We start from the raw sequence: 25,243 nt of genomic DNA, 5'->3' as shown, positions 1-25,243 counted from the left end.
ATGTAAACCTCTAAACAAGAAAGGGAATCAGGAAGCACTAAGTAAATCAGTATGACTAAATAGAAAGGTTCAGGAAGATAAAGCCAGATATCCATTAGGCTTTCCATTTTCTGAAGAAGTCAATTAAAAGGAGTATAAGCTACAGCAGGCAAAAAGCAAGAAGGAACTTGGTAGAGTAAAGATGGAATTTTAATAGCAAATAGCTAAAGATATAGAAACAAATAAGAAATTATTTGTGTGTGATGCTGGAAGTTTGCATGAGAATTTGATAGGTCTCCTGGAGAAAGAAGATCAACTAAGAAAGAAACATTCTAGAGAAGCTAACTGATTTCTTTGCATCAGTCTTCATAACAGAGTGGTGAGGTGATGTAACTCTTTTCTGGTAGCAGTGATAAGGCACATTCAGAGATTGAGATATCAAAAAAGGAGTTTCTGGAACAAATAAACCGAAAGCAACGTGTCACCTGGTCCCAAATACCCAATGTTAAGAAGGAATTTAAGAAGTAAATGCATGAGCTACTAGTAAAAATGACTTCTCATTGAAGTGAACTCCTATCTCAGATAGTAGCCAGTATTGCACTTCTGTTTTTAAAAATAGGTGCTGGAGCAGTCTGAGGAATTAGGCCAGTATGCTTTTCTTCTGTACTTGATAAATTGGTTAAAATAAACATAAATAGAATTATAACAGTTAAAAGAGCAAGCTCTGATGGAGCTTAACAAGCACAGCGTCTGTAAAGGAAAACCTGCCTCCTGAATCTAGAATTCTTAGACTTCTTTGAACAGGGCAATAAAATAGTAGATAAAAGACAACTTACTGACCCAACTTATATGGACTTTCAAAAGAGCTTTAATAAAATCCCTCACAAGAGGGTAAAGCAACTAAGTAGACATGGTGTGAAAGACAATATACAATAATGAATCGGAAACTGCCTAAGAGATCAAAAACAGAGTAAGGATAATTGGTCAATTTTGTCATGAGAAAATGTCAGGAGAAGGGTGTCAGAAGTTTCTGTACTAGAACTGGTGTTTAATGATCTGGAAAAAGGGATGACCAGTGAGGTGGCAAAATTTGCAGATTATTTAGGCTAGTCCACACTGGGAGAATACTGTGGAACTTCAGAAGATCCCTAACAGAGCTAGGTCAATGGTCAACATAATGGCAGATAATATTCAAAGCTGAGAAATTCAGGGTAATGCCCATTGGGGGTAAACTATTTGAACTTTTCACCTTAGTGGGTTCTGAATTGTGTGTGTCATCTCAGAGGAAAAAACAGGAATCATGCATCAGGAATCAATAAAATGAACAAAATGTTAGAATGTATAAGTAATAGGACTAAGAATGATACAAAAATATTATTATAATGTTGTTCTACAAATCAGTGGTAAATCACCTGGAATACTGTGTTCAGTTCTGGTCACCGCATCTCAAAAAGGATGTTTCAGAAATCGAGGGGGTTTAGAGATGAACAACAAGAAGAATTAGAGGTATGGGAAAACTCATGTGAAGAGAGTAAAAATATTGATACTGTTCTTGAGGGGACATACTGAAAGGATACAAAATAATGAATGGTATAGAGAAGGTTTATCTGGGAACTTCTGTTTACCCTTTCTCCTTGTATGGGAACAGGTGGACGTCAATGAAATTAGAAAGTGGCAAATTCAAAACTGATAAAAGGAAATACTGTTGCACATAATTCACAGTCAGACAGGAATTCCTTGCTTCAAGAAATCATTGAGGCCAAGAGCTTAGCAGGATTTTTTTTAAAAGGATTAGACATCTTTATAGATTATTCTTACAACAGCAATAACTAGAGTTAATATTAAAAAGAGATCTTTGGAAGGGATATAAGCCTCAAGCTTTGGGAAGTAACCCAATCTCTGATTATTGGCAATAACTCTCCCTGGGGGCAGGTTATCACATAACAGCCTGCTGCAGAGTTTCTTTCTCTGAAGAAGCTGATACTGGTCACTGTTGGAGATAAAATATTGGAATACATGAGCCACTTGTCTGATCCTGCATGGTAACGCCTACGCTCCACATTTGCCAGGAAAAGCTTCACATTCACCACTGGCAAGTATCTTACAGTAGGTGACAATTGGATGCCATAAGTGGATGAAAAAAACTGACAAGAGGACAGGTGAGAGGAAAGGTAACAGTAAAACAACCATATCTTAGCACAGTGAACATCAGTTATGATTTGCCTCCTACCTAGCCATTGTCAGCTACTACTGTTTTGTCCAGACAAATCCACCTTTTCCTCAAAGGGGCCTAAGTTATCTTTGGCAAACACCCTGACTACTCTGGAGGTAGGGGAGGAATGTTCTACTGAGTCATATATTCCTTCTTCCTCTTAATTTTGTAGAACCATGGGGAGGTCTTTTGTCGTAAGGTATCCCAACTTTCAGATCTGAGCTGTCTCTGGGGAAAGCAGAAAGGCATGCCCAGAATTTGACAGCTGAGACCAACTACCCTAGTGCCTCAAGAGGCAGTCTCTTCCTACTCAGTCTGACTGTGACACCTGGTGCAGAGGTTATGGGGGATGCTTGGCAAACGCTGCTGTGGGGGTAGTAGGCCCCACTACCTGCCTAAAATCCCAGTAGTTTTGGAGCTTGGAAGAGGGGTGAGAAGGGCCTGGTCACGCTTTCCTAAACTCCAGGTCAAAATTCAGGAGGGCAACTAGGTCAGGGTTAAATCAGGAGCAAAGTGTGAATACTTGTTTCTCCCCTCCTTCCTCCCCAAATCTGAGGATACTCTCTTCTTAATCACTTTGCTCAGCCTCTAGTACTACTTTATAGGATAGGCTGCCTGTCTGGGGAGAAGGGCTTTTCTTCTGGGCATGTTCCTGATTTCTGAGGCTGAAAGTCGTATGGGACAAGCAGGACCAGATTAGGACTGCCACAGAAGGGGCCAGATCTGCTTTGCAGTAACTTTAAAGCTCTGTGTGCTACAGATTTCCTTTGCTGCCATCATTGCAGCCAAAGTTCCTGTTTCACCCTGAGATAGCAGAAGATGGGTGGACCGCTGAATACCCAAAGACTAGAAATCGTCTGTGGGGTAGAGCTACCAGTGTAGTGAGAAACATCGGCCCTAGTTGGGCTCCTTGTAGGATGAAAGAGTTAAAATAAATCCTTGGTCCTTATCTTATTGAAATATAAATAGTTATTGTATTACTTCAAGTAGTGCATGGTAATTTGTATTTGTAGTAATGCAAAATTGCACAAAGACAAATGTTTGAATTAATAGATATGCTCAGAAGGGCCCATGGAATGCGCATTCATGTTTGTGCTGGCTAAGTATTGAAAACTTTTCTGCTGCAGGGCAGAAAATCTTACGTACTTCATGATTGTGTGATTAAAAGGGAACTTTTTTTTCTCCTCAAACACACTTTCATTTTAGAAATTCAAAGAATATAATCACTCCTGTTAGAAAAGGAGTACGGGGTTTGAAAGTAGTTTGAATTTTAAGTACTCTCATGTTTCTAGTGTTTTTTTTCCTCCAGTAAGTGCTAGTAAATGTTAAGTATACATTTTTCACTTTAATTACAAAATTCAGTTTATAGACTATTGGCTTTCAGTAATCTATGTGGAGGATAGTGGAAGGAGGAGCTGCAATAATTACACACATCAATAGATGATTAAAATAAACTGAATTCTAATTTTTTTGATTTTTGTATCCTCTGGGGAAAATGTAAAATTATGTGAGATGTGTGTTCCTATGGCAATGTAATATGTATATGTAATTGAAATAACAACTGGAGCCTCAAGCCTGAGATTTTTTTAGAAGTTAGTATTCTTCAACAGCTCTGTTTTCAGAGTTATTGATACACCTATTAGTATTTCCACATGGCATGCATAGATCCTCAGTTTCAAAGAGGGGAAGAAGCAGAACTGTATCAAATAACTAGTGCTCCAGTTCTAGAATATTTGTTGTTTTTTATACTTTCAACTTTGATTGTGCTCTGTTGCTCTGGAGAAGTGACTGGTGCTAATACTAAATATACTATATTAAAAGTTGCTATTTAATACTAGACTGCTAATGTTTTTATCTTTACTCTGTTTTATTTTTGCTCTATAGTTATACAATTAGATCCTGTTTCACAGGTGCTGAGCACCTGTTGCTCTTCCTGAAGCTAATGAACTGTGAGTGCTTGGCACCTTTGAAAATTATGCTCCAGATATATTTATGAAATAGTATTGAAAGTTTTTGCATTATTCTGGAAACAAATTTAAATATCTAAAGGTGAACTTTAAACTTTCTTCTCTAAATATGAATGTGCCAACTTTTCTGTGCTGCTATCTGTTCCTCTCCTCTCTGTCCTTTCCCAACAGCTTTATATAGGGGATGGGTCAAAAAAAAAAAAAAGAATTTTTTTATGAATACACTTAATCTCTCACAGCAACAGTTCGTTTTACTTTTTAAAGGTAAAATCTAAACAGGATAGATTAATGTTAACTATATAGTTTAGCATTAGTCAATTTCTTTCTGAATGCAAAACTACAGTATTTAATTTCAAAGTTCACAAATGAGCTTAAAGGACAGTTTTAATAGCTATCTCTAAAAATAGCCTATTAAGTTTGCATTTTAAAAACACTAAGTGAACACTGTGGTTGATATTTTATAAACTGAAGTCCATTTAAATGATACAAATTTATCTAAAATACAAACATTTTCAGACATTCCTTTCTTCTAAAGCAGGCACTGATTCTACAAAGCAATGCTTATAGAAATGGTTTAAGTAGTATAATCCTTCGTGTTGAAGTTTTATCTTCAAAATTGATATGAACAGGTGGGAAATTAACATTAACATTAGACATTTAGGATTGTGGACAAAAAAGCACATTCAGTGATACAACAAAACTTTATTCAATTTTAGATAGAAAGTTTGCAAATACTCTTTCAGAAGTGTGAAATATTTTTTTCTATGACACTTTTGTCATCTTCCATTCATTACTCTTTGAGGAGAAAATATATGTGCAGACAAATAATAAAAACTAGCTCCTTTTATGCAATGAAACCAACTAATACTAGAAAATAAAATCTTTTGAATAAGTGTAAAATGGCTTACAAATCTAAATAAAAAATTTTGAGTAACTTTTGTAGAAAATCCAGGAAACAACTCTGTGTGGTACAGTGGGTAGAATACAGTATAATTTTTTTCTTACGAGCAAAGTCTTAAGTTTAATCTTTTTACAGTGAAAGTTGGCCTAAATGTCAGTGTTGCAGTAGGGTAACCAGACAGCAAATGTGAAAAACTGGGACAGGGGATGGGGGGTAATAGGAGCCTATATAAGAAAAAGACCCAAATATCAGGACTGTCTCTATAAAATCGGGACATCTGGTCACCCGGTGTTGCAGAGATACCTAGGATTGAGTTAAATGCAGACTCAATCAAAAGGACAAATGTATTTGTTAAAGATCAATTTCCATTTTTTCCAAGAATGGCTTGACCAGTTGGAATTATTTTCTGTTTTCCTATCATAGTTATTAACAGTGTCATTCTATATTTCAGTGAGTTTCTTATCACTGGACATGCCCTTGGAGTCTTGTTGCCTAGGTAACACTAGGCTACAGATAAAACAAATCTTGCTCTAAACTCCCAATCAGCCATTATTTAATTTTTTATGTAATTATTTAAATAGATGATAGGCTGATTGGGGGTTTAGAACAGTGTGTGTCACCTGTAGTTTTGTAGATTGTGTGTGTATATAACTTCTTAACTATCAGGTTCCAAAACTCCCTGTGGGGGGTGAATATTCTTCCCACACCATCTTCCTTAAGGATCCATGCTGGGCTGGGTTGGGCTGGAAGGCAAAATGAGGTGAAGAAGAAGCTGGGGAAGGACTGAGGGTGCTGACAGAATAGGCAGTTTATCTCTGGTTGTGTGAGGAAACAGTCTTCTCTGTGGGTGAGACCACTGCCAGGAATTGGCTTCCTTCCCAGTGGCAGCTGCAACATGCTCTCACTTGTTCCAATTCTGCTCCATAAGAAATGTGAGGAGTAGAAATGGGTGGGTGAACATGTTGCCGCTGCTGGTGGTGAAGGAGCTAAATTTTAGTAGTAGGCCCATCCTGTACAGAGGAAGACTTTTCCTTCTTGAGCAGGAGTTGCTGAGGAATGGGGTACCTGTCAGAGGCCCAGCTTAGTAGTGAGGATGCATTCTGTCAGCTCCGCATGTGGAGCTGTGTATGCTTTTGCTCAGTACATTATCAGAAGGGTGCCCTAAGGCTAGGTTTTTAAACAAGAAGTGAAAGTAAAGATTGTAAAAGGGAGAGAGTCTGTTTTTAAAAACTACATGTTAAAACTTCTTGGGTTATAAATATTACTTGTCTAACTGAAACTCTTTAAAAAAAATTTGAATATTAAGGAATATAGTGTTAAATATATAAAGAGATTCAATCCAAAGCAAATCTGTTTAATATAATCGCCAGAGCTTGAAATTGGAATAACATTGTGTATAAAATTAGGAACTTTGTTCAGTATTTGCAAAATATCTGATTTTAAAATTATCATGGTACAATTAAAAAGCACTCACAGCCATATGCTTGCATCAACTTGTAAAGCTGAACATTAACAGAGGAAAAAAGCTTTGTTTATCTGTCATCTTTGAATGTGCTTAAAGTATTAGTAACTAGGTTCATTGCAACTATGAATAACACATACAAACCATTACAGGAAGGGGGTTTGCACTACTTGTAATGAAGATGAACTGTATGCCAGTTAGCTTATTATTCTGTTAGTCGTCTTAAGAACTCAAGGGTGTAGACTAGCAGTTTCCGCCTGAGAATCCCAAAACAACTTTGAACACTGATTATTGCTCACAGAACCCTTGTGAGGATTGGTATGCTAAATATTGGCCCCATTTTGCAGGTAGGCATCCTAATTTTTCATCCTGTGGTGGTCAACAAGTTCTCTTCTTCAGAAGGTAGTCACAGTAAATGTAGTCTGGAGAAAATGTAAACAGTTGATGATGATGATGGTGCTTTCTTACTGAAGAAGTGAGCTGCTGTATGGAATTTTTCTGTCAATTTAATTAATACTTGTAGACTGTCTTTTGTGGAGAGGAAGATTCTTATCCACTGAAATAGACAGTATGGGTATCATCAGCATAAGCTTCTTCACCAATTTGTGCCTCAGCAATTATCTGAGAAAGGAATGAGGTAGTTGTGGTGAGGGGTAGAGACCATCCTAAGGACTGAAGAGATGTTTCAGTCCTTAGCCTATTTTCTGAGGCTCCCAACAAGAATTCCAACTATGGTAATTTTGTAACGTTTATGCTAGTCCACTGTGCAGTGGACTGAGACAATCATCTTATTTTGCAAAAAGTATCCATTTCTACTTGAGCCAACCCAGGTTGTTTGAATCAGTTTAGAGGTGAAAGTGGCCAGGTGTTCAATCTAATGCCCCAAGATAGAACTTTGTTCACTACTATTAAGTTAATAACTTAAATTGCAAGCTTCTTAAGGTAGGGACACTGTCTTCTGTTGTATATGCTGACAAACATGCTGTTGGTGAAAACATTAAGGGACTGGAAAATCCATCTACTTATTTTAACAATTTTAATGAAGTCCTTCAGTATCTTAGAATACGTGTCTAATAAAGAGACACTGGTATGTTCCTGTGTACGTTCTGTGACTCTTTTGCAATAATCACTCAAAGGGGCCACATTTCTATGAGAGAGACATTTTACTAACTTGGTATTCAACAGATTCTCTGTGTAGCTACATTATTCACATTACTACCAATATGCTGCAAAGGCAAATGTGCACCCACTCATACAACTAGAGTAGTGTTATCACTCAGGTTGCCAATGTAAGGAAAAAAGAAAAACAAATAAAAAAATCCTCTATTACACTTAATTGCACAGGGATGAAACAAAGTTTGAGACAATATAACTGATCACAAGTCAATTTCCTTTATCGCGAGCTTCCATTTCATTTGTGCTTTTGTGAGCTTACACAGGCTGTGTGGCAATAACAGAAATGCATACTCAGTAATTACATTAGTGTGATGAGATCCTTTGATATGAAGAGAGAAGAGTGACTAGGTGCAAGATGTACACTAAAGAGGAAACTGATTACATCTTTACCACATGTACCCTGCTTTTTCCACCCTGCCTTCATACAGTACATGGTAGTACTGTCTAAAAGGGAGAATTGTATTTTTACTGTTTTATTTTTGAATCTAATCTAAACTTCTTGCCCAATTTGCTAGGAGAATGTTTCATGAAATGTAAATGAAATTATTGAACTACAGCATATCAAAATTTAATGTTTTGAATTGATAAAAATTAGTGATTCTGTGAAAGGAAAGAAGGAATTTCTGCTTTCCGGGAGAATAAATACTGTTATCCCACAAATAACTGACTGTTTTCATTTGAAAAAGCAAAAACATCAATACTGTTTGTTAAAGCTTGAGAATGAAATGTGTGTTTCGTAAATAGAAAATGTTATATATTTAAGCAACATCAGTTGCCTAATGCTGGTCATGAAATATTACTGAAACAATTTGCTTCCTCTTTCTCTGTCACATATTTGTCATCCATGTGCTGTGAAATAAGTGTAGACTCTTTATTGTGAGAGGACAAATACAGAGGGGAAAGTAGGTGGTCTGTGTACACTGATAAAATGAGCCAGGCTAAGATTTCTTCTGTTCATTCCTAAATAGGCTCATTCGGTCTTCAAAATTTCTGGTTCAGTCTGATGTATACACACAAGAGGGCTGAATTAAGGTTGTACTGGTAACCTAAATTGAGTATCTTGTAAGTGCTTGTTTTTTGCAAACATAATGTTCATTTCATGTAGTGTTTTATATGCAGTAGTACTGTAGTGTCTGAAATGTGCCCTCTGTGCTTCCAAGTAATCTCTCTTGGGGTGGGAGAGTGGTTAATATAGCCAACCATTTTCTTGAATTCCTTTTGAGGTCCTTTATCCTGGGCATCTACTCTGTGTAGCTCTACTCCACCTGATCAGAAGATACTGAGGCCTCTCAGCGGAGTGGGCCTACTGATAAGAACCTCAAGGAACTTTTTGATTGTTTATGAAAAAATTGTTGGGCCTGTTGATTGAGTGGCCTAAATTTTTAGCAGTTCTCTATGATTTAACACAACTTTTTTAACGCCTAATTGTTTTAAATGGAATTAAAAACAAAACAAAAAACCCTACTATGGCACCATTTCTGTTTGTCTTAGGGTTTTCAGAGGTTTTTACAAAATTAATTTTTTTGACCAAATTAAGAGTTAACTGTCCCCCTTGATTACACATTTTCTTCACACAAAAATACCTGAATGTAATGAGACACTTCTGTTTTTTGTCATTTTTAATAGGAGCATAGAAAGCATCCTGTAGTTCGTAAATGTATATCTTTTTACAACGTAATATAAAACTGGGTTTTAGAAAATCATGGAAGTTTCATTGAGTCTTCCTGTTTGTCATCTCAATACGTAAAAGATAATTTGTAGACATGAGGCACTTAAAAAAGGAATATGGACACTGCTATATAAATACATCTCAGAATGAAGCTGCATGCTCTCAAAAGCTTAGGGTGGTGTATTTGCATCACTTAACCTGCTTAGAAATATAGGTCGCTGAACACATTACCTGCGTTCTCTGCTCCATACTCTGGCTTTCCGTTGAATGAAGTCCAATTCAAGATCATCTTCCTCATAATCAGAGCCTTGTTTGGGATTGTGTCTTTCTGCGTGTGAAAACATCTCGCTCCTACAATCGAGACCTTCCATGATAGCTGTATTTTACTGGAACACTGAAAATTTTGATCAGTGAAGGAGACTTGTGGGTTTGGGAGAGGTTTTTGGTTTGTTTTTTTTTTTTTAACAGAAGTTGGACCTATGCAGTGAAACTCGTAACTGCTTCAAGAGATAATTAGCATAGGCCTTTCCATGTTCAGAACTCAATGCAAAGCTCAATTCTTTGACAAACCTTTCTTTCAGTAAGATCTTTATGCTCAAAAAGTAAAATAATCCTAAACCTACTTCTCTTACAGGCTGATAAGAAGGAAAGATACTTCCTGGTGTTGATTATAATTTTAAATACATGGGAATAACTCATACTCTGATCAGAGAACCCAGATTTGTCTAACAGTTGCTGCAATACAACCAAGTATTTGTTGAAAAATTAAAATGCATGTCATATTGACCATCATACACTTCATGAATGTAAAAGGGATGTGCAAACCTTAGATTCTGCAGAATTCTCATTCTTGCATTGTGGACTAAGTGGATTTAATAGTCTGTACAATTTAATATTGTGAATTCCTCTTCCAGTTCTGCCTATGATAACATCAACAAAGTTCGAGTAGCTATAAAGAAAATCAGCCCTTTTGAGCACCAGACATATTGCCAGAGAACTCTGAGAGAGATCAAAATCCTCCTGCGCTTCAGACATGAGAATATTATCGGAATCAATGACATTATCAGAGCTCCAACTATTGAGCAAATGAAAGATGTGTATCCTTTAAAGGTGTAAGATGATATAGATTGCACTTTTTTCTCTTTGATAGTTCTAGTTTTCTGCTTTACATGTTGAGGCAGTTACACTTTATTTTTCATTCATCTTTTATCATGCTCTTAAATTGTGATAAGAATTTACCTGCTGTGCTCTGGTAAACTGAAAAGAAAGCTTTGTAACATTAGTAAAACTTGAGTTCTGTTTGCAATCTGTAATGACTCTATCTTATCTATCATCCTACAACCAATATAAAAATAAATTAAATACCTTCTGCTAGTTGACCTATTTATTCCAGTCTGTAATGTTATTGTGCTTCTGCCAGCTTACATTGTTTCAGAAAATGTCAAAATATCTAGCATTACATTTTGTATTTGATACAATGCAGTAAGAAGTCTTCAAATAGTCTCTGGTTTGCTTCCTGAGGTGAACACCAGCTTTTACATGAACAGGTCCAAAAATAGTGCTCCTATGTTTTTTCTCTAAATCCTAGGTCAAGAGATTCTGGCATTGCCTGGATGTCTTCAGTTTATCTAGCCACTTTATCTAAAACTAAATTGAATGGTTCAACTCTTATTGATCCTAAAATAAAGCATAGTACCTCTGGTACAGTAATGGCAGAGTAGCTGTCCACTTTCGGGGTGGGGAGATATAACTGCCCTGAGTCCCCTGTCTTAAATGAGCTAGCCTGTTTTCAAAGGGGAGCTGAAAGGATAAATATGCAAAAATCCAGGTGTACTTGCTGTATATGGAAAATTCTGCATTTGTTCACAAGCAATTAAACATATCTGATATGTGCAACTGGATTTTGTTGTATATACCCAGTTTGCCTCCCACTGGAAAATTTGGCTTAATGTGTGTAGCATGAGATAAAGCCTTAGTTGGAAGACTTACACATCAGTACAAAGTGTCTTCAGTTCTTCTCTAAGCAGTATAGAATGACAGTACTTTGAGTGCAGGTCGTGTTGCATCTGGGTCTGAGAGTTCAAAGGGACACGTTGATTTAGGGAGGGAAAACTAATTACAAGGGGTTATTGCTATTTGATGTCTACCTTGACTAACATTTGTTGTAACACAAAAGCCAGTTTTTTGCACTGGGATTTTGTGGCTCTGATCTACAAATCCAATTTTTTCTCTCTAAGAGGTACCTTAAGGGGGGATGACTGGGAGCAGGTGAGATGCGATTCAGGTTGAGATGGAAGAATCTGCTTTGAAAATGCAGGCAAGGGTTTGACCAGTACTGGATATAAAAGATGTGGTGATTGATTGATCCAGCATGACAAATATACAATAGAAGAGGGAACTTGGTTTCTGGACATGATAAGCTTAGGTCGGAAATTGTTATCTTCTAAGCTTTATTTCTTTCACATTTATTTAATACTGAATACAAACGTCTTTTTTTCCTCATAGTTTTATCACCTGTTAAACTAGAGTATTCACTTTTTGGCAGAGAGAAGAATCCTCTGAAGACACACGGTTTCTCATGTTCAGAGCCAAATAAAATAAACTTCTTCTTATATGAAAGAGTTTTATTATGATTAGCTGACACATTAGGTACCAGTCTCTAATCCTGTAACAACTGAATAATTGAACAGATTGATTTGAACCAAATCTTAAAATCAAAAATATATCTAAATAGTTTCGTGATTGTTAAAGTGAAAATGAAACAGTGAGACAAAATTGGCAGTAATTTTAAATTCTGAAATTAAAAATGGGTAGTTCATATAGCACATTATGTGGATATCTAAAATGAGGTTATGGATTTGTTTGCTGCCTTACATCCAGTGGCTTACAGATACATTGTGCAAGATCTCATGGAAACAGATCTTTACAAGCTCTTAAAGACTCAACACCTCAGCAACGACCACATTTGTTATTTCCTTTACCAGATCCTGAGAGGGTTAAAATATATTCATTCAGCCAATGTGCTGCATCGTGACCTCAAACCCTCCAACTTGCTGCTTAACACCACTTGTGATCTCAAGGTTAGTTGGCGCCTTCTTGCAAATTGTCATTTTTTAGCTAAATTAAACTCCCCTGTACAGTGACTCAATACAGTGGTTCTCAACAAGAAGTCTGAGGCCCCTGGAATGCTGCGAGCAGGTTTCAGGGGGTCTGCCTACATGTCCAGCATAAGACTCTTTAGGGACTAGGGCAGAAAGCTGAAGTCCTCCTGCGCAGGACTGCACCGTGGGGCTGAAGCTGAAGCCTCAGCAACTTAGCTTTGTGGTGCTCTCTGAGGTGTGGGGCCCCAAGGAGTTGACCTGCTTGTTACCCCCTAATGCTGGCCCTGGCTTCTATATGCAGAAAGATTTGTGGCACATTTGGATTGTGGAGTTTTTTATAGTATGTTGGGGGGGCCTCAGAAAGAAAAAGGTTGAGAACCCCTGACTTAATAAACTACTTGCCGTAATCATGAAACCAATTTTTTTTGTGAATGTGAGCTTTTCTAGATAAAATTGCTAGCTTTTGTTAATGAACAGTCTCTGTAAACTAGTGCTAGACTTGACTTTTGCATAATAGATTGTAACTTTCTCACCTGTGAATCGACTATCCTTTCCATAAATACATTCATTTTACTTTCAAGTAATCTCTATCAATTAGTGTAATCTTGAATATATCCTGCAATATATAGACAGAGATGCACTGATTTTTTTTTTTTTCTCACATCCCCCTAAAATTAGCAAATGAAACCTGTGACAGCCACTTTCAGTGAACCAAAGCATAGGATGATAATATAGAACCACAAGTAATGACTATATAGTTAAGGCCAAACAACTATTTCCTCCTAGAGACTGAATTTTGACTCTCCCACTAACTTCCTAAGAAACTCTTGTTTTGGCACCTGAAACTCTTCATGAGTAATCTATGCCTAGAAAATAACTTCATGGAAAGAGTTGAATTTAAAATGCCCGTTCCATCAAGAATTGTGGGAGTATAGAAAAAATTAAGCCTCTATTTTGATGTTAAACTGTCAGTCTAATGTTACAAGCTCTGTTCCACCTAATTAAGCTTTCTTTTAAAAATATCTCTAGTTGTCTTATTATAAAAGCAATCTTCAAAATGTAAGCTCAATAGATAGGCTTGTAGGTTTGTCACAACGAGTTTTAAGAAAAATCATTCTGCCATTCAGCAGTGTATTTGCTCATCCCAAACACTGATTACTGGAGTGCTTACCTTGAGTTCTTGCTTTTGTTTACATTCCAAGTGAAGAATAATTGAAGCTTTTTTGGTTTAAAGTCACTTTTCCCTGCCTGGGAATTGAACCCAGGCTGTGGCACTGAAAGTGCCAAATCCTAACCATTAGACCACCAGGAAGCTGGCCCCTTGCAAACCCAAAATGCATGGGTATCAAGTGTTAGTGAAATATTGGTCCTATGCCAGTGTCTTCTGACCCCCTGCTCTGGGGTTTCAGCAGCCCTTGGAGGCATCTTTTTATTTAAGGAAGGAAACAGGCATTGGTAAAAATCTTCAACCTCCTATAAGGGAGAGGCTGGCAGCAGTAGAATTTCAGAAGAATCTCTGTGTATGTGTATACCCTCGAGGGATAACAGGTGCCATTTTGACCCTAGACAGAAAGTCACAAAAAAGAAAGTCATGAGGCAAGAGAAATACATGGAATGTGACTTTTGTGAGCACTAATCCTCTTTATTCCCAGTGTTACTTCAGGCACTACAGGACTGTTTTAAGTATGGCTCTCCAAACACAAAAGACAGTCCCAGCTCCAAAGAGCATGCTTCTGAACTAGAAGGGTGCTTTGATGTTTACAGTTACTACGTATATGGTTGAACAACAGGGCTGTGAAAGAAAACAGCTATTTGGCAGCAGACTAGCAATGTCTTACTAGATCCTAGCACAAGTGGCATGATCATGGGCATGACTATTCGATAGTTTGGTCCTTAGCCTATTTGTGTCTTTATAGCTAAACATCTGTAGAATGATAGCTATAGATGAACTTAAATAATGGCTAAAATGAAATTAAATAATTTTGCCTTTAAAAAAATCAAACCTTTTTAGAGGAACAGTTCCCTCTAGGGTGGAGATATAAGGCATATAATGTATCACCTTTGGAGATAGCAGTGTTTGGATATTTTTGAATAGCGAAAGGAGGGAGATGAAGGGCATGGTTTCTCTTGGGAACTGGGGTTCTAACAATATGAAATGAAGCTGTTAGAGCAGTTGGCATTTCTTCAGGTTATGCCAGCAAAATAACTTCTTTGAGGCCTTAAATATGGTTTAGCTCATGCCATTGAACTTAACGGGGACTTTTTTCTCTTGGAGATCATCCTATTGATTTATACGGTTTGCTCAAGTGTCTTACCAAAGGCCCTCTAATCAATGAAAGTGAGACTTTCAATTGCTGCAGCTATTCTTTTTTCCTGACTAGTAACTTTTTTACTTGAAAAACTCCTTTCTATTTTTACTGCTGAGAACTTAGGGTCTGTATCAGGGGTTCTCAAACTGGGGGTTGGGACCCCTCAGGGGGTCGCAAGATTATTACATGGGGGGTCGTGAGCTGTCAGCCTCCACCCCAAACCCCGCTTTATCTCCAGTATTTATAATGGTGTTAAATATATAAAAAAGTGTTTTTAATGTATAAAGGTGGTTGTGCTCAGAGGCTTGCTGTGTGAAAGGGGTCACCAGTACAAAAGTCTGAGAACCCCTGGTCTTTATTGTGGTGCCATAAAGCTTAATTTTAATTTGTTTTTTGTAACTGACCATATATGATTCTCCTGACATACTTCAGTATTTACTTCCAAATGTCACCAGCCTATTACAAACATTTGATATAATAGTATCAAAGGGTAGCCGTGTTAGTCTGGATCTGTAAAAGCAGCAAAGAATCCTGTGGCACCTTATAGACATGCATCCGATGAAGTGGGTGTTCATCCACGAAAGCTCATGCTCCAAAACGTCTGTTAGTCTATAAGGTGCCACAGGATTCTTTGCTGATTTGATATAATCCAAAAGGAAAATTTTGCAGGTGATTAGATTAGATTAAGAATTACATTTAAAAAAACCTAAATTGTCAAGGATCAACCTCCATCAGAAAATGGAGGAGCAGAATAAAGGATAGAAGAAATACTTTTAGGATTATTGTTGATACTTTGCATTTGATGAGGGAAATGTTTCTCCTTGATGAGGCCTCCTGAATTTCTATGTGATACTACATAATCTATTTTTGGCTACAGGATATGAAGTAAGGAATTATCATTTCCTTTTCTTGAATTCACAGTTAAGTGTACAGCATCATTATCCCTTTATAACAATTCTAGGGAAAAATTCCACTTCATTGTCTATATTTGTGTTTCATTATCGTTCACATTCTGTATCTTGGTAGTTTCTCTGGGAGGAAATATTCTACACATAGCCGTAGTGGTTTTCTGATGGAGAGAAAATTCCTCTGTGATAAACTTCTTGTATAGACTGTTCCATATTGTAGACTGTTCCTCATGAAGGAGGAGTGAACGCTTACTCATGTGGCTTAATCTCAAGTCATTCAGTGAGCCAGCCGCTTGCCCAGTGAGATAATAGACATTAGCAGTTGGCTGGTTTCCCAGAGAACTGTCTCTAAATTTTCCATTCTCTCTTACAAAAAACAAAAAGTGGCCTGTTCACCATTTTTTTTCCCTATCCTCTCCTACCTTGGAAAAGAGAGTTTGTAGCAAGCACCATCCTTTTCAAAATGTGCTTGGAGTGACCTCCCTCATTCCTAAGGCTTGTGAGTCCCTCCATCAGTTAGAGTTCAGCTTTCTACAGTCTCTTCACCAGAGAATAGACAAAAGCAATTTCCTGCTCTTCTGCTGAACTTGCCAGTGTGGATAAAAGCTGCTTCTCATTGTTGTGATCTAGGTGTGTCCAATACTTAATATGTCATGAAAGGGGTGCCAGGGCTCAAGCAATTTTTTTTCTTTCATAACTGATGTGGCAAGCCCAAAGGTGCTGGGGCTATGAAATGCCAAGCCTACAGGTACTGGGGCTCAACCCTGGTGTCTGTCCAAAGGGTTGATAAGCTTTTTGCAGTTCTTTCCTCCCTCAGCAGTCTACATTCTCCCCAGTGTACCACTATCTCATGGCTCAGTAGTATGCCTCTGTTGCATTGACTGTATTGTGGTGGCAATAGCTTCTTAAAATAGAAGTACTGAACTGTGCAGAGGAGGTAGTTGCAGTGTGAAGTAGATAGATCATAGAAAACCATTAATGAGCAGGATAGTTCTGCTGATATCCAACTTCTCTCTTTCTCTCTCCCCCCACCCAGCTACAAGATAAGAATAGGCCTGCACCTAAAATTCAGGAATTAGTCAATTTCTGTTCTATTTACGGCTTTTCCACAGACTTATTGTGTGACTTGAGCAAGTAGTAATGAACTTTTGTTCCTTGGTTTCTCATCTGGGGAATGCTTGCATATCTTGTACAAAAGTTATGAAGCTTAACTCATTCTTTATAAATCACTTTGAAATCTTTGAATGACAGGCAGCATGTGAATGCAAAATATTCATAATTTCTTTGTTTAGATTAGTTAATCTAGGTTTTTAATCTACCATATATATTTTTCTAGATATGGAGAAAGTTTACATGTAAAAATTACAGCCTTACAATGGCTTGAGAGAAGATAGTTTGGGTAGTAACTAAGGTGAATTATAACACTAAAATTTGTATTTCTAATACTATTTTTTAATTTAAAACCAGATTTGCGACTTTGGACTGGCTCGTGTTGCAGATCCGGATCATGATCACACAGGGTTCCTGACAGAATATGTAGCCACACGTTGGTACAGAGCACCTGAAATTATGTTGAATTCTAAGGTAAGGACTGTAGATGGACCAACAGGAAAAGTATGCTACAAAGATATCCTAGATTTGTATTACAGTAGAGTTCCATTTAAATCATATTGTTCATGTCATTGCTGGTTGCTGAGCAGCTTAAATAGTGGTTGAGATGTCTTCACCAAGAAGACTGCCAGAAGCAATAGAGGATTTTAAATTTAAGGGGTTTGACTTGGTTGTTTGTGCAGGCTAGCAAATGCCTGCATTAATATATACAGTACTGCTTTATATATGAAGTGCTTATATGTAGTCTATTACATGTTTTTCTAGTTTTCCAAGAGATTAGGTGGGAGATGGTTAGAATTTTGGTATATCAGCAGCAAGGTCGTAAGACTTTAGTTCCTTTTTGTTTTAAGTTTGAAAACCAAATATTTCAAATTATCACTTACTCCTTTTGCCTGTTTTACTGCTAGTAGAGATTTCCCAGAATTGTGTTAGCATGTGTCAGAGAGAACTTTGATTTAACAGCAGGAGGATGACCAGATTCCAATTTAAATACACATATAGCGCTTGAACATATCACATTCCTCATGGAATTAAATTGCTTAGCACATTAGTTCCTTTACACTGTAGACAGAACCATGTTAAGTATAACCAGGGTTTTGATATGATTATCTGACAAGGTTACAGCTAACATGATTCCTTATCAGAGGGATAGCCATGTTAGTCTGGATCTGTAAAAGCAGCAAAGAATCTTGTGGCACCTTATAGACTAACAGACGCTTTGGAGCATGAGCTTTCGTGGGTGAATACCCACTTCGTCAGATGCATGATCTGACGAAGTGGGTATTCACCCACGAAAGCTCATGTCCGAAACGTCTGTTAGTCTATAAGGTGCCACAAGATTCTTTGCTGCTTTTACATGATTCAATATGTCTGTGCAGGAGGACTTTTCCTGGCACAACTATGTATCAACCATGGTGTACTACCCACACCTTCTAAGCTGCACAGACACATTTGTAACAGTGTAACCTGGGTAAATCTGGGCTAGCTGTTGTTGTTGTCCCAGCTGCTTGTGCCAGAGGCAGAGGGTTGTAGGTGGTCTTTCACATTTTGTGGTGTCCTAAGCAGGCACCTGAGAGTTAGGTCTAACTAACCTGGTTAGGTCCTATATACACAGCAAAAGAAACATAACAGAAGCTGGCTAGAGCCTGGAAATCTGTCAGGATCACTAGTAAAGTAAACAAGTGGTACACTTCCCTCATGGTTCACAGCAGAAGTGAAGTAGGGATGTGTGAGTGGAACGTGTTCAGTGCCCTTCCCCCATGAGCTGGGGAGACCATGTCCCATATTACCTCTCCCTCACCAGTACTAGCATCCATCAAGGGCTGGTATTTCAAAATCCAAAATTCTCCAAGTGGCTCGCAGAAGCAGGTAGTTCAACTATATCAACTTCAGAGCATCTGGACCCTTGCCGCTCACCCTTCTGATAATCAGCACCTCACAGGATACTTCAAGGCAGAACTGCTGTGTCTGATTATCTGTTGCCATATCCTCCTAATTTCCTCTTGCTTCTCATGCCTCAGCCTCCCAAAAGCCTGCTAATTACTTTTTAAATTGTGCAAGATATCTCACATGATTTCTTTACAAAATTCTATATACCCAAAACATTTATACATGTTTCTTTGTATATATGTAAATATACTGTGGTGCTTATCCACATATAATGCTCTAAAGTAACCAGGTAAACTTATTTTTGTAACTTTTGTCCTTCCTTATTCTTTTTACCAACTCACATCCCAAACATTTGTTACTCTATTTTGTGGCCTAATACTTATATTGTAGAAGCTTTGGGGAAAGGACCATGTGTGTATTTGTTTGAAGTGTGTAACATGCTTCTGGGCACTAGGGTTCTTACATTTTGATATGTAACGGATTAACTTGCTTACAATTTTGGTAAAATCAAACTTGGTACAATCTGCTGATACAGGGTGTTCTATAACAGCTAAATGTTGTTAAAATCTATTATGTAGACAGGCCCTGAAATCAGAATTCACAAAAAGGCATTCACGGTTCTTGACCTGATTTGGCAACAGCTACAACTAAATTTAAAGAGATAATCCCTTTGGATTAAGAAATATTGTGCATTTCTTCTCCAAGTAAAGTATTACTTTCACTCATATTTTTGAGACGCAATGCTTGATTTATTCCTTGCTGTGCAAGAATGATTTATGTAACAGTATGATTTCTTAAGCATGACTCATCTAAATCACTAAATTACACCAGTGCCCTATCTTTCAAAACCACAGTACCTTAGCACATATAACCTGTTACTGTGTTAATTATACAATGAAATATCAAAAGGGCTTCTTTTCTCATCCCCCCCCAGGGTTATACCAAGTCTATTGATATCTGGTCTGTAGGATGTATTCTGGCAGAGATGCTCTCCAACAGACCCATCTTTCCAGGAAAACATTACCTTGATCAGCTGAACCATATCCTCGGTAAGCTTTTTATTAACAAGTAGTTTTTGTTTCCACAGTTGTTTCTTACCTCATTGGTGGATCTCTACCAGCAACACCAGGCTTGGCCACCCACTTATCCACCTCTCCAACAGCTATCTCCATACTTTCTTCCACTGTATTATATGTATGAAATACTTTTCCTGAAGTGTTCTGCAAGATCACTACTCTGTCCATCTACGTACTTCTGTTGTGATGCCTACTAGAAATGACCAACCTAGTTTGAGGGGCAGTTGAGGATAGCTAAATCTTACTTATATCGGAAAATACTTTTAACTGGTTTAGAACTATAAAGTTCTGCATGTTACAAGCCTATGTGAATGTGGGATATTTTTATTGTTATCCTTGTTCCCTCTCTCCCTTCCCTCCCATTATTTGTTATAATCACATCATGTATCTAGAGTAATGGGCCTCTAGCCTGATTGAATCCTCTCGATGCTATCGCATATATAAATTAGTAGTAATAATAATTATAATAAAGGGTTTATACAGTATCGCTCTACTAAGTGAACAGTCTAAGCCACTTCTTTAAGTCTCAAATAACTTCTCTGGAAAATGAAGAAATGATCTCTTCTTTATTGTATTGATATTAAATTGAATATTACAAAATAAAAATGTAGATTAATTTTTAGTTCACTTGTTGAGACTCAAATGTAGCTCATTTCATGTTTGGTAGTACTTATTTTTCTATAAGCTGATCAAAATTCAGTTTTCCATCACAGACTGATACAAGTCTAATATAAAAATATGTCTGTGGGTGAAGACGAAACTTGATCAGAATTGTTTGTGAAAGCTATTTATATCAAATTACTTCATCTATCACTTTTTCTAAAAATAAATCTGAGCAGCAGTAATAGAGTAAAAGTAGAAATCTTTGAGTCTTATCAAAAGCTTGTAATGTGGCCATTTCAATGTACTTTCCATATGAATGAAATTATTTTGTATTTTTTTAGGTATACTTGGATCTCCTTCTCAAGAAGACTTGAATTGTATAATCAATGTAAAGGCCAGAAACTACTTGCTTTCTCTGCCACACAAAAATAAGGTACCATGGAACAGGCTGTTTCCAAATGCAGACCCCAAAGGTATTTTATATTTTTGCTCCATTACACTTGTCTTGATTTTTTTTAAAGATGGAAAACAGCACAAAAAGCAACCAATGGTAGGATTTTCAGAACTGCTTAGGGATTTGTACACCAGTTCCTAGTAAAGTTAATGAGAATTTGGCATACAAATTGCTTAAACTGCTTTGAAAAAAATCTCATTTTAAAATTATGGATAAGCATGACACTTAGGTTTTTTTTTAATAAACTTTTACCTCCTTTTTAATCCTGGATTAGCATCATCTATCCTGACCCCTCTACAGGCGAGTCTCATTTTAACGCACATTTAACATGCGCGAATTCAGATTTGCGCGGTCGGCAAAAACAAAAAACAGGAAAAATAACAATTTAAATACTATACCTGTAGTGTGGGTGATTCCTCCCACCATTACATTCAATGTAATTTTGACTATACGCGATTTTCGCTTTACGTGCTGACAGCAGAACGTAACCCCAGTGTAAGATGAAACTCGCCTGTATTTACATCAGTTTGGGAAAGGGAAAAAGTGCCAGATGAGTGGACCAATGGGGTTATAGTGAAGATACCAAAGAAAGGAACTCTCAGTGATTGTAATAACTGGTGTGGTATCACACTTTTATCTGGCCAAGCAAAGTATTATGTAAGATCATAGTCCAGCATATAACAGAGGCAGTTGATAGCATTCTCAGAAAAGAGCAATCTAGTTTTTGGAAAGGTCGTGGATGCATAAACCAGATCTTGACTCTACGAAACATAATAGAACAGAGCTTAGAATGGCATCGGCAACTCTACATAAATTTCATAGACTTTGAGAAGGCTTTTGATAGCATTCACAGGACCAGCCTATGGCGCATTCTGCGGGCATATGGAATTCCTTTCCGTATAATCAACATAATCAAAAGCTACAGTATTGATCACAGTGAGCTCAGTTTTGAAGTCAAAACAGGAGTACGTTGGGATGTGTCATGTCTGCACTCCTCTTCAACATTCCCATCGACTGGGTAATGCAGTGTACAACAGAAGACATGCCAAGACGCATTAAATGGAAACACTTCTCATCCCGTGAAGACCTGGACTTCACAGATGATTTCTCTCTCCTATCACATACCCAATACCATATACAAGAAAAAACAATTTGACTCTATGCATTCATCCAGCAAATTGGACTGAAAATCAGTAAGACAGATATCATGACCTTTAATATTGCCTCACCATCACCAGTACGGATAAAGGATCATGTTCTCATCAGTGTAGAAACATCCACATACTTGGGCAGTACCATCAGCTAGGACAGTGGAACAAGCCAGGATATCCGGAACAAAATCAATAAAGCCAGGAATACCTTCAGGAGCTTATATACAGTCTGGAAATCATCAGAATACAACACCAAAACCAAACTCAAGATTTATCAGAGCTGCATACTTTCAACGCTACTTTATAGTGCAGAATGTTGAGGAATGAGAAAGTATGATATTTCCAAACTGTCTTCATTCTATATAACCTGCCTCAGAAAAATCCTTCAAATCTTTTGACCCAGAACAATATCAAATCAAGATCTATTGACACAGTGCAGCCAAGAGGATCTGAGTGCCATCATTGCCAGGAGGCACTGGAGATGGATCGGTCATGTGCTTCGGATGGAAACTGATTCCATCACCAGAGTAGCAATAAGATGGACACCTGGAAGCAAGCGAAAACAAGGCCATCCAAAAACAACATGGCGAAGAGCTGTGGAAGCCGAGCTGAAAAACCTAGGGGGACAGCTGGGGAACCATTGAAAGATTTGCCAGAATCAGACAAGAGTGGAGGAGCTTCGTCACTGCCCTAAATGCCAGAGGCGTAATAGGAACATGATGAAGATGACAACAACCTTCTTTTTAAACTCATTGGCTGTAGCAGCCCATATTTCTCAAGATTAGTTGCAATGAAGTTGACTTCAATATATAAAATGGAAATCCCAATTTTCCATCATCAAGGAGTTAAAATTGTTAGTTGACTAAGTGTTGGGATTGAATTTGAACCCAGAGACCCCAGTTCAATTTTGAATTTACTGGAGGTCACAAATTAAAAGGATTTTGGTAATCTCATCTCTGTTCCTATTGGATGTTTGTGTGTATCACAAAATCATTGTACAGTTTGATAAGATTGGCAGATTGCCTGACCTAGAACTGCTTAGTTACCAAAGTGATAGGCATCTTAAAAATACCTTAAATATTGTATTGTGTTTTTGTCTTTCAAGATAGAGATGCATTGACAGAATGAAGTTTTCTTCGTAGAGTACTTGCTCATGTCCATTCCATATTAGGTATCTGTGCTCACCACATGCACCGATGCCGGAAGTTTTTTCCCTCAGCATTCTTGGGCGTTTCTTCACTTGAAAAAACTTCACTGGTTCATTTTGACCTTTAAGATCCATCTTAAGAGCATCTGGAAAAAGGAATAGCTGCTTCGCTGCCAGTACACTCCTCTTCAGACTAGCCAGCAGAGCAGCAGATTATGCAGTTTCCACTCCCAAATCTCAGTGAAGGAAACTGTAACAATGGGTGCCAACCTTGCACACAGTTCAAGAGATGTGAAGCAATCACAAGAACAGAAGAATTAGAAACAGGATGAAGCTACTGGCAGCAAGGCTCTATCATGATTTCAGGCATACCTGACAACTTCAAGGATATATAAGTAAACAGAAGAAGAATATGTCAGTTTCTAATGCAGGAAGCAGAAGAAATGTGTCCTAAAAGGCAGATTAAACTACAGAGCAGATTAGTAGAGCAGGTAATCCACAAATCAAGGGACTAGGACTTGAATGAGACCTTACAAAGGATAATATCCATTCTAGAAGACCCCAAGATATACTGATTTTGCATCATCCCAAAACAGCAAAGCAAATAAATATTTACTTTAAATGAGGGAACGCAGGCTCGGGCAGATCTTGGCATAGCAACTGCTATCCAAGTCTCCACCAGTTTAAGAAGTCTTAAAATGAAGAGATGTTACCCTCATCTGACAATGACCAGGCAGGGTAGGTTCTGCTCCAAAAAAAGTGTTTAATGGTAAACAACTTGATGGTTGTATTTACCACTGCTGAGACCAGTTTGCCATCCAGACTCATTCTACATAAGTTTAGCAGTCTAGCTACTTTAAAGGTAATATTGGAAAGCCAAGGGTTTTTGTTTAGGCAGATAACTGACATGGTTCTAAAATTTGGAGGGCAAGGTAGGAAATAATCAGTTGCATCCTTGTGGATGTAGCTTAGATTCAGCATAAGTTCACAGAGTGCAGAATGAATCTCCGAACCCTCCAGACCACAGAGTTAAATTTCTGTGGGATAGTGTCAGCAGACTGGAAACTGAGTTACTGTGGGTTATGGTTAACAGCTCTGAATACAATAATCAGATGGTACAGGAAAGAACGTTTTCCAGGCATCTGTGTAGGGCTAGGATCCTAAAATGGAACACAGTACAATAGCTGGTTGAGATTGTGTCCATTTTAGAACTTAAGTCTGGGTTTACAAGTCTGCGTTAATCCCCTATGAACGTGGACTCTAGCTCCCCTAACTTTTGCCAGAAGGGTGTCTGAGTTAAATATTCTTAGTAGTGGATCAGGTATATTTCACAAGGACAATTATGCACAAAGGAACTCTAGAAATGTTCTAGCCCAATATCCTAGTACAACTCAGGACAGGAGTCTATACGTTGGTCCAGTTAATCACATCCTCCAAAATGTTGGTAACTTGGATGTAGTATGGGCAATTGAACTTCAGTCTATCCAATTCACTCCATGTAAGGTGTTGTACTCAAAGTACTATACGGGATCTTTTCAGGGGGATTAAGGCAAAACGCCACATTTATTAGTAATACAGGTATTAATTAATACTCTTATCATATGCATATGATATATTACAGTCATGCATTCACACACACACACACAGCACACACACCAGTCCACGACACTCAACACACACACACACACACACACACACAGAGACACAAACTACACTCCTCTTGCTGTTTACCTCAAACTAGTTGCCGCTCCCCTTAACTGCACTGGCCAGGTGGTTAGTGGGGGGAGGGTGGGCCAGCTTCTGCGATCCGGATCGATGCTCCGACGGTGGACAAGACAGACCCAGGGCCTTCTGCAAGACAACCTCGTATTATAGCAGCTTCCCCCTTTATGCAAATCCAGACCAGATTCAAAATCTGGGTCTGTGTCTGTTGTCTGTGGTCGTTGGTCTTTGTGCTGCTTTTTTTCTGGTGTTGTCCCAAATGCTGCTCAAAGAGGGCGTTTCTAAAGAAGGTCTTGCTTCTAAATCCCTGAGGGTCGTCAATATGTCTGCTCTTCTTTATTGGGCCCACTTGACAAAGTTGATTGTCTTTTGCTCTGGCTCCCATTCCCTCTTTAACTGTTATAAG

The 25,243-nt window shown here is 37.9% G+C and overlaps 1 protein-coding gene across 1 annotated transcript in view; it reads left to right on the top strand.

Annotated features, from left to right (window-relative positions):
* The window catches only part of MAPK1 (mitogen-activated protein kinase 1), a 50,640-nt gene that overhangs the window by 12,313 nt on the left and 13,084 nt on the right, over nucleotides 1–25,243 (top strand). The window contains 5 exon segments of the mRNA XM_032776920.2: nucleotides 10,281–10,463; nucleotides 12,257–12,446; nucleotides 17,152–17,268; nucleotides 19,619–19,733; nucleotides 20,705–20,836. Coding sequence (XP_032632811.2) covers nucleotides 10,281–10,463; nucleotides 12,257–12,446; nucleotides 17,152–17,268; nucleotides 19,619–19,733; nucleotides 20,705–20,836 — 737 coding nt within the window.

The sequence above is a fragment of the Chelonoidis abingdonii genome, chromosome 22 (genome assembly GCF_003597395.2).
Source record: "Chelonoidis abingdonii isolate Lonesome George chromosome 22, CheloAbing_2.0, whole genome shotgun sequence".
Lineage (NCBI taxonomy): Eukaryota > Metazoa > Chordata > Testudines > Testudinidae > Chelonoidis > Chelonoidis abingdonii.
Note: the sequence above shows the minus strand (reverse complement) of the source record. Positions and strands in the feature narration are given on the sequence as shown.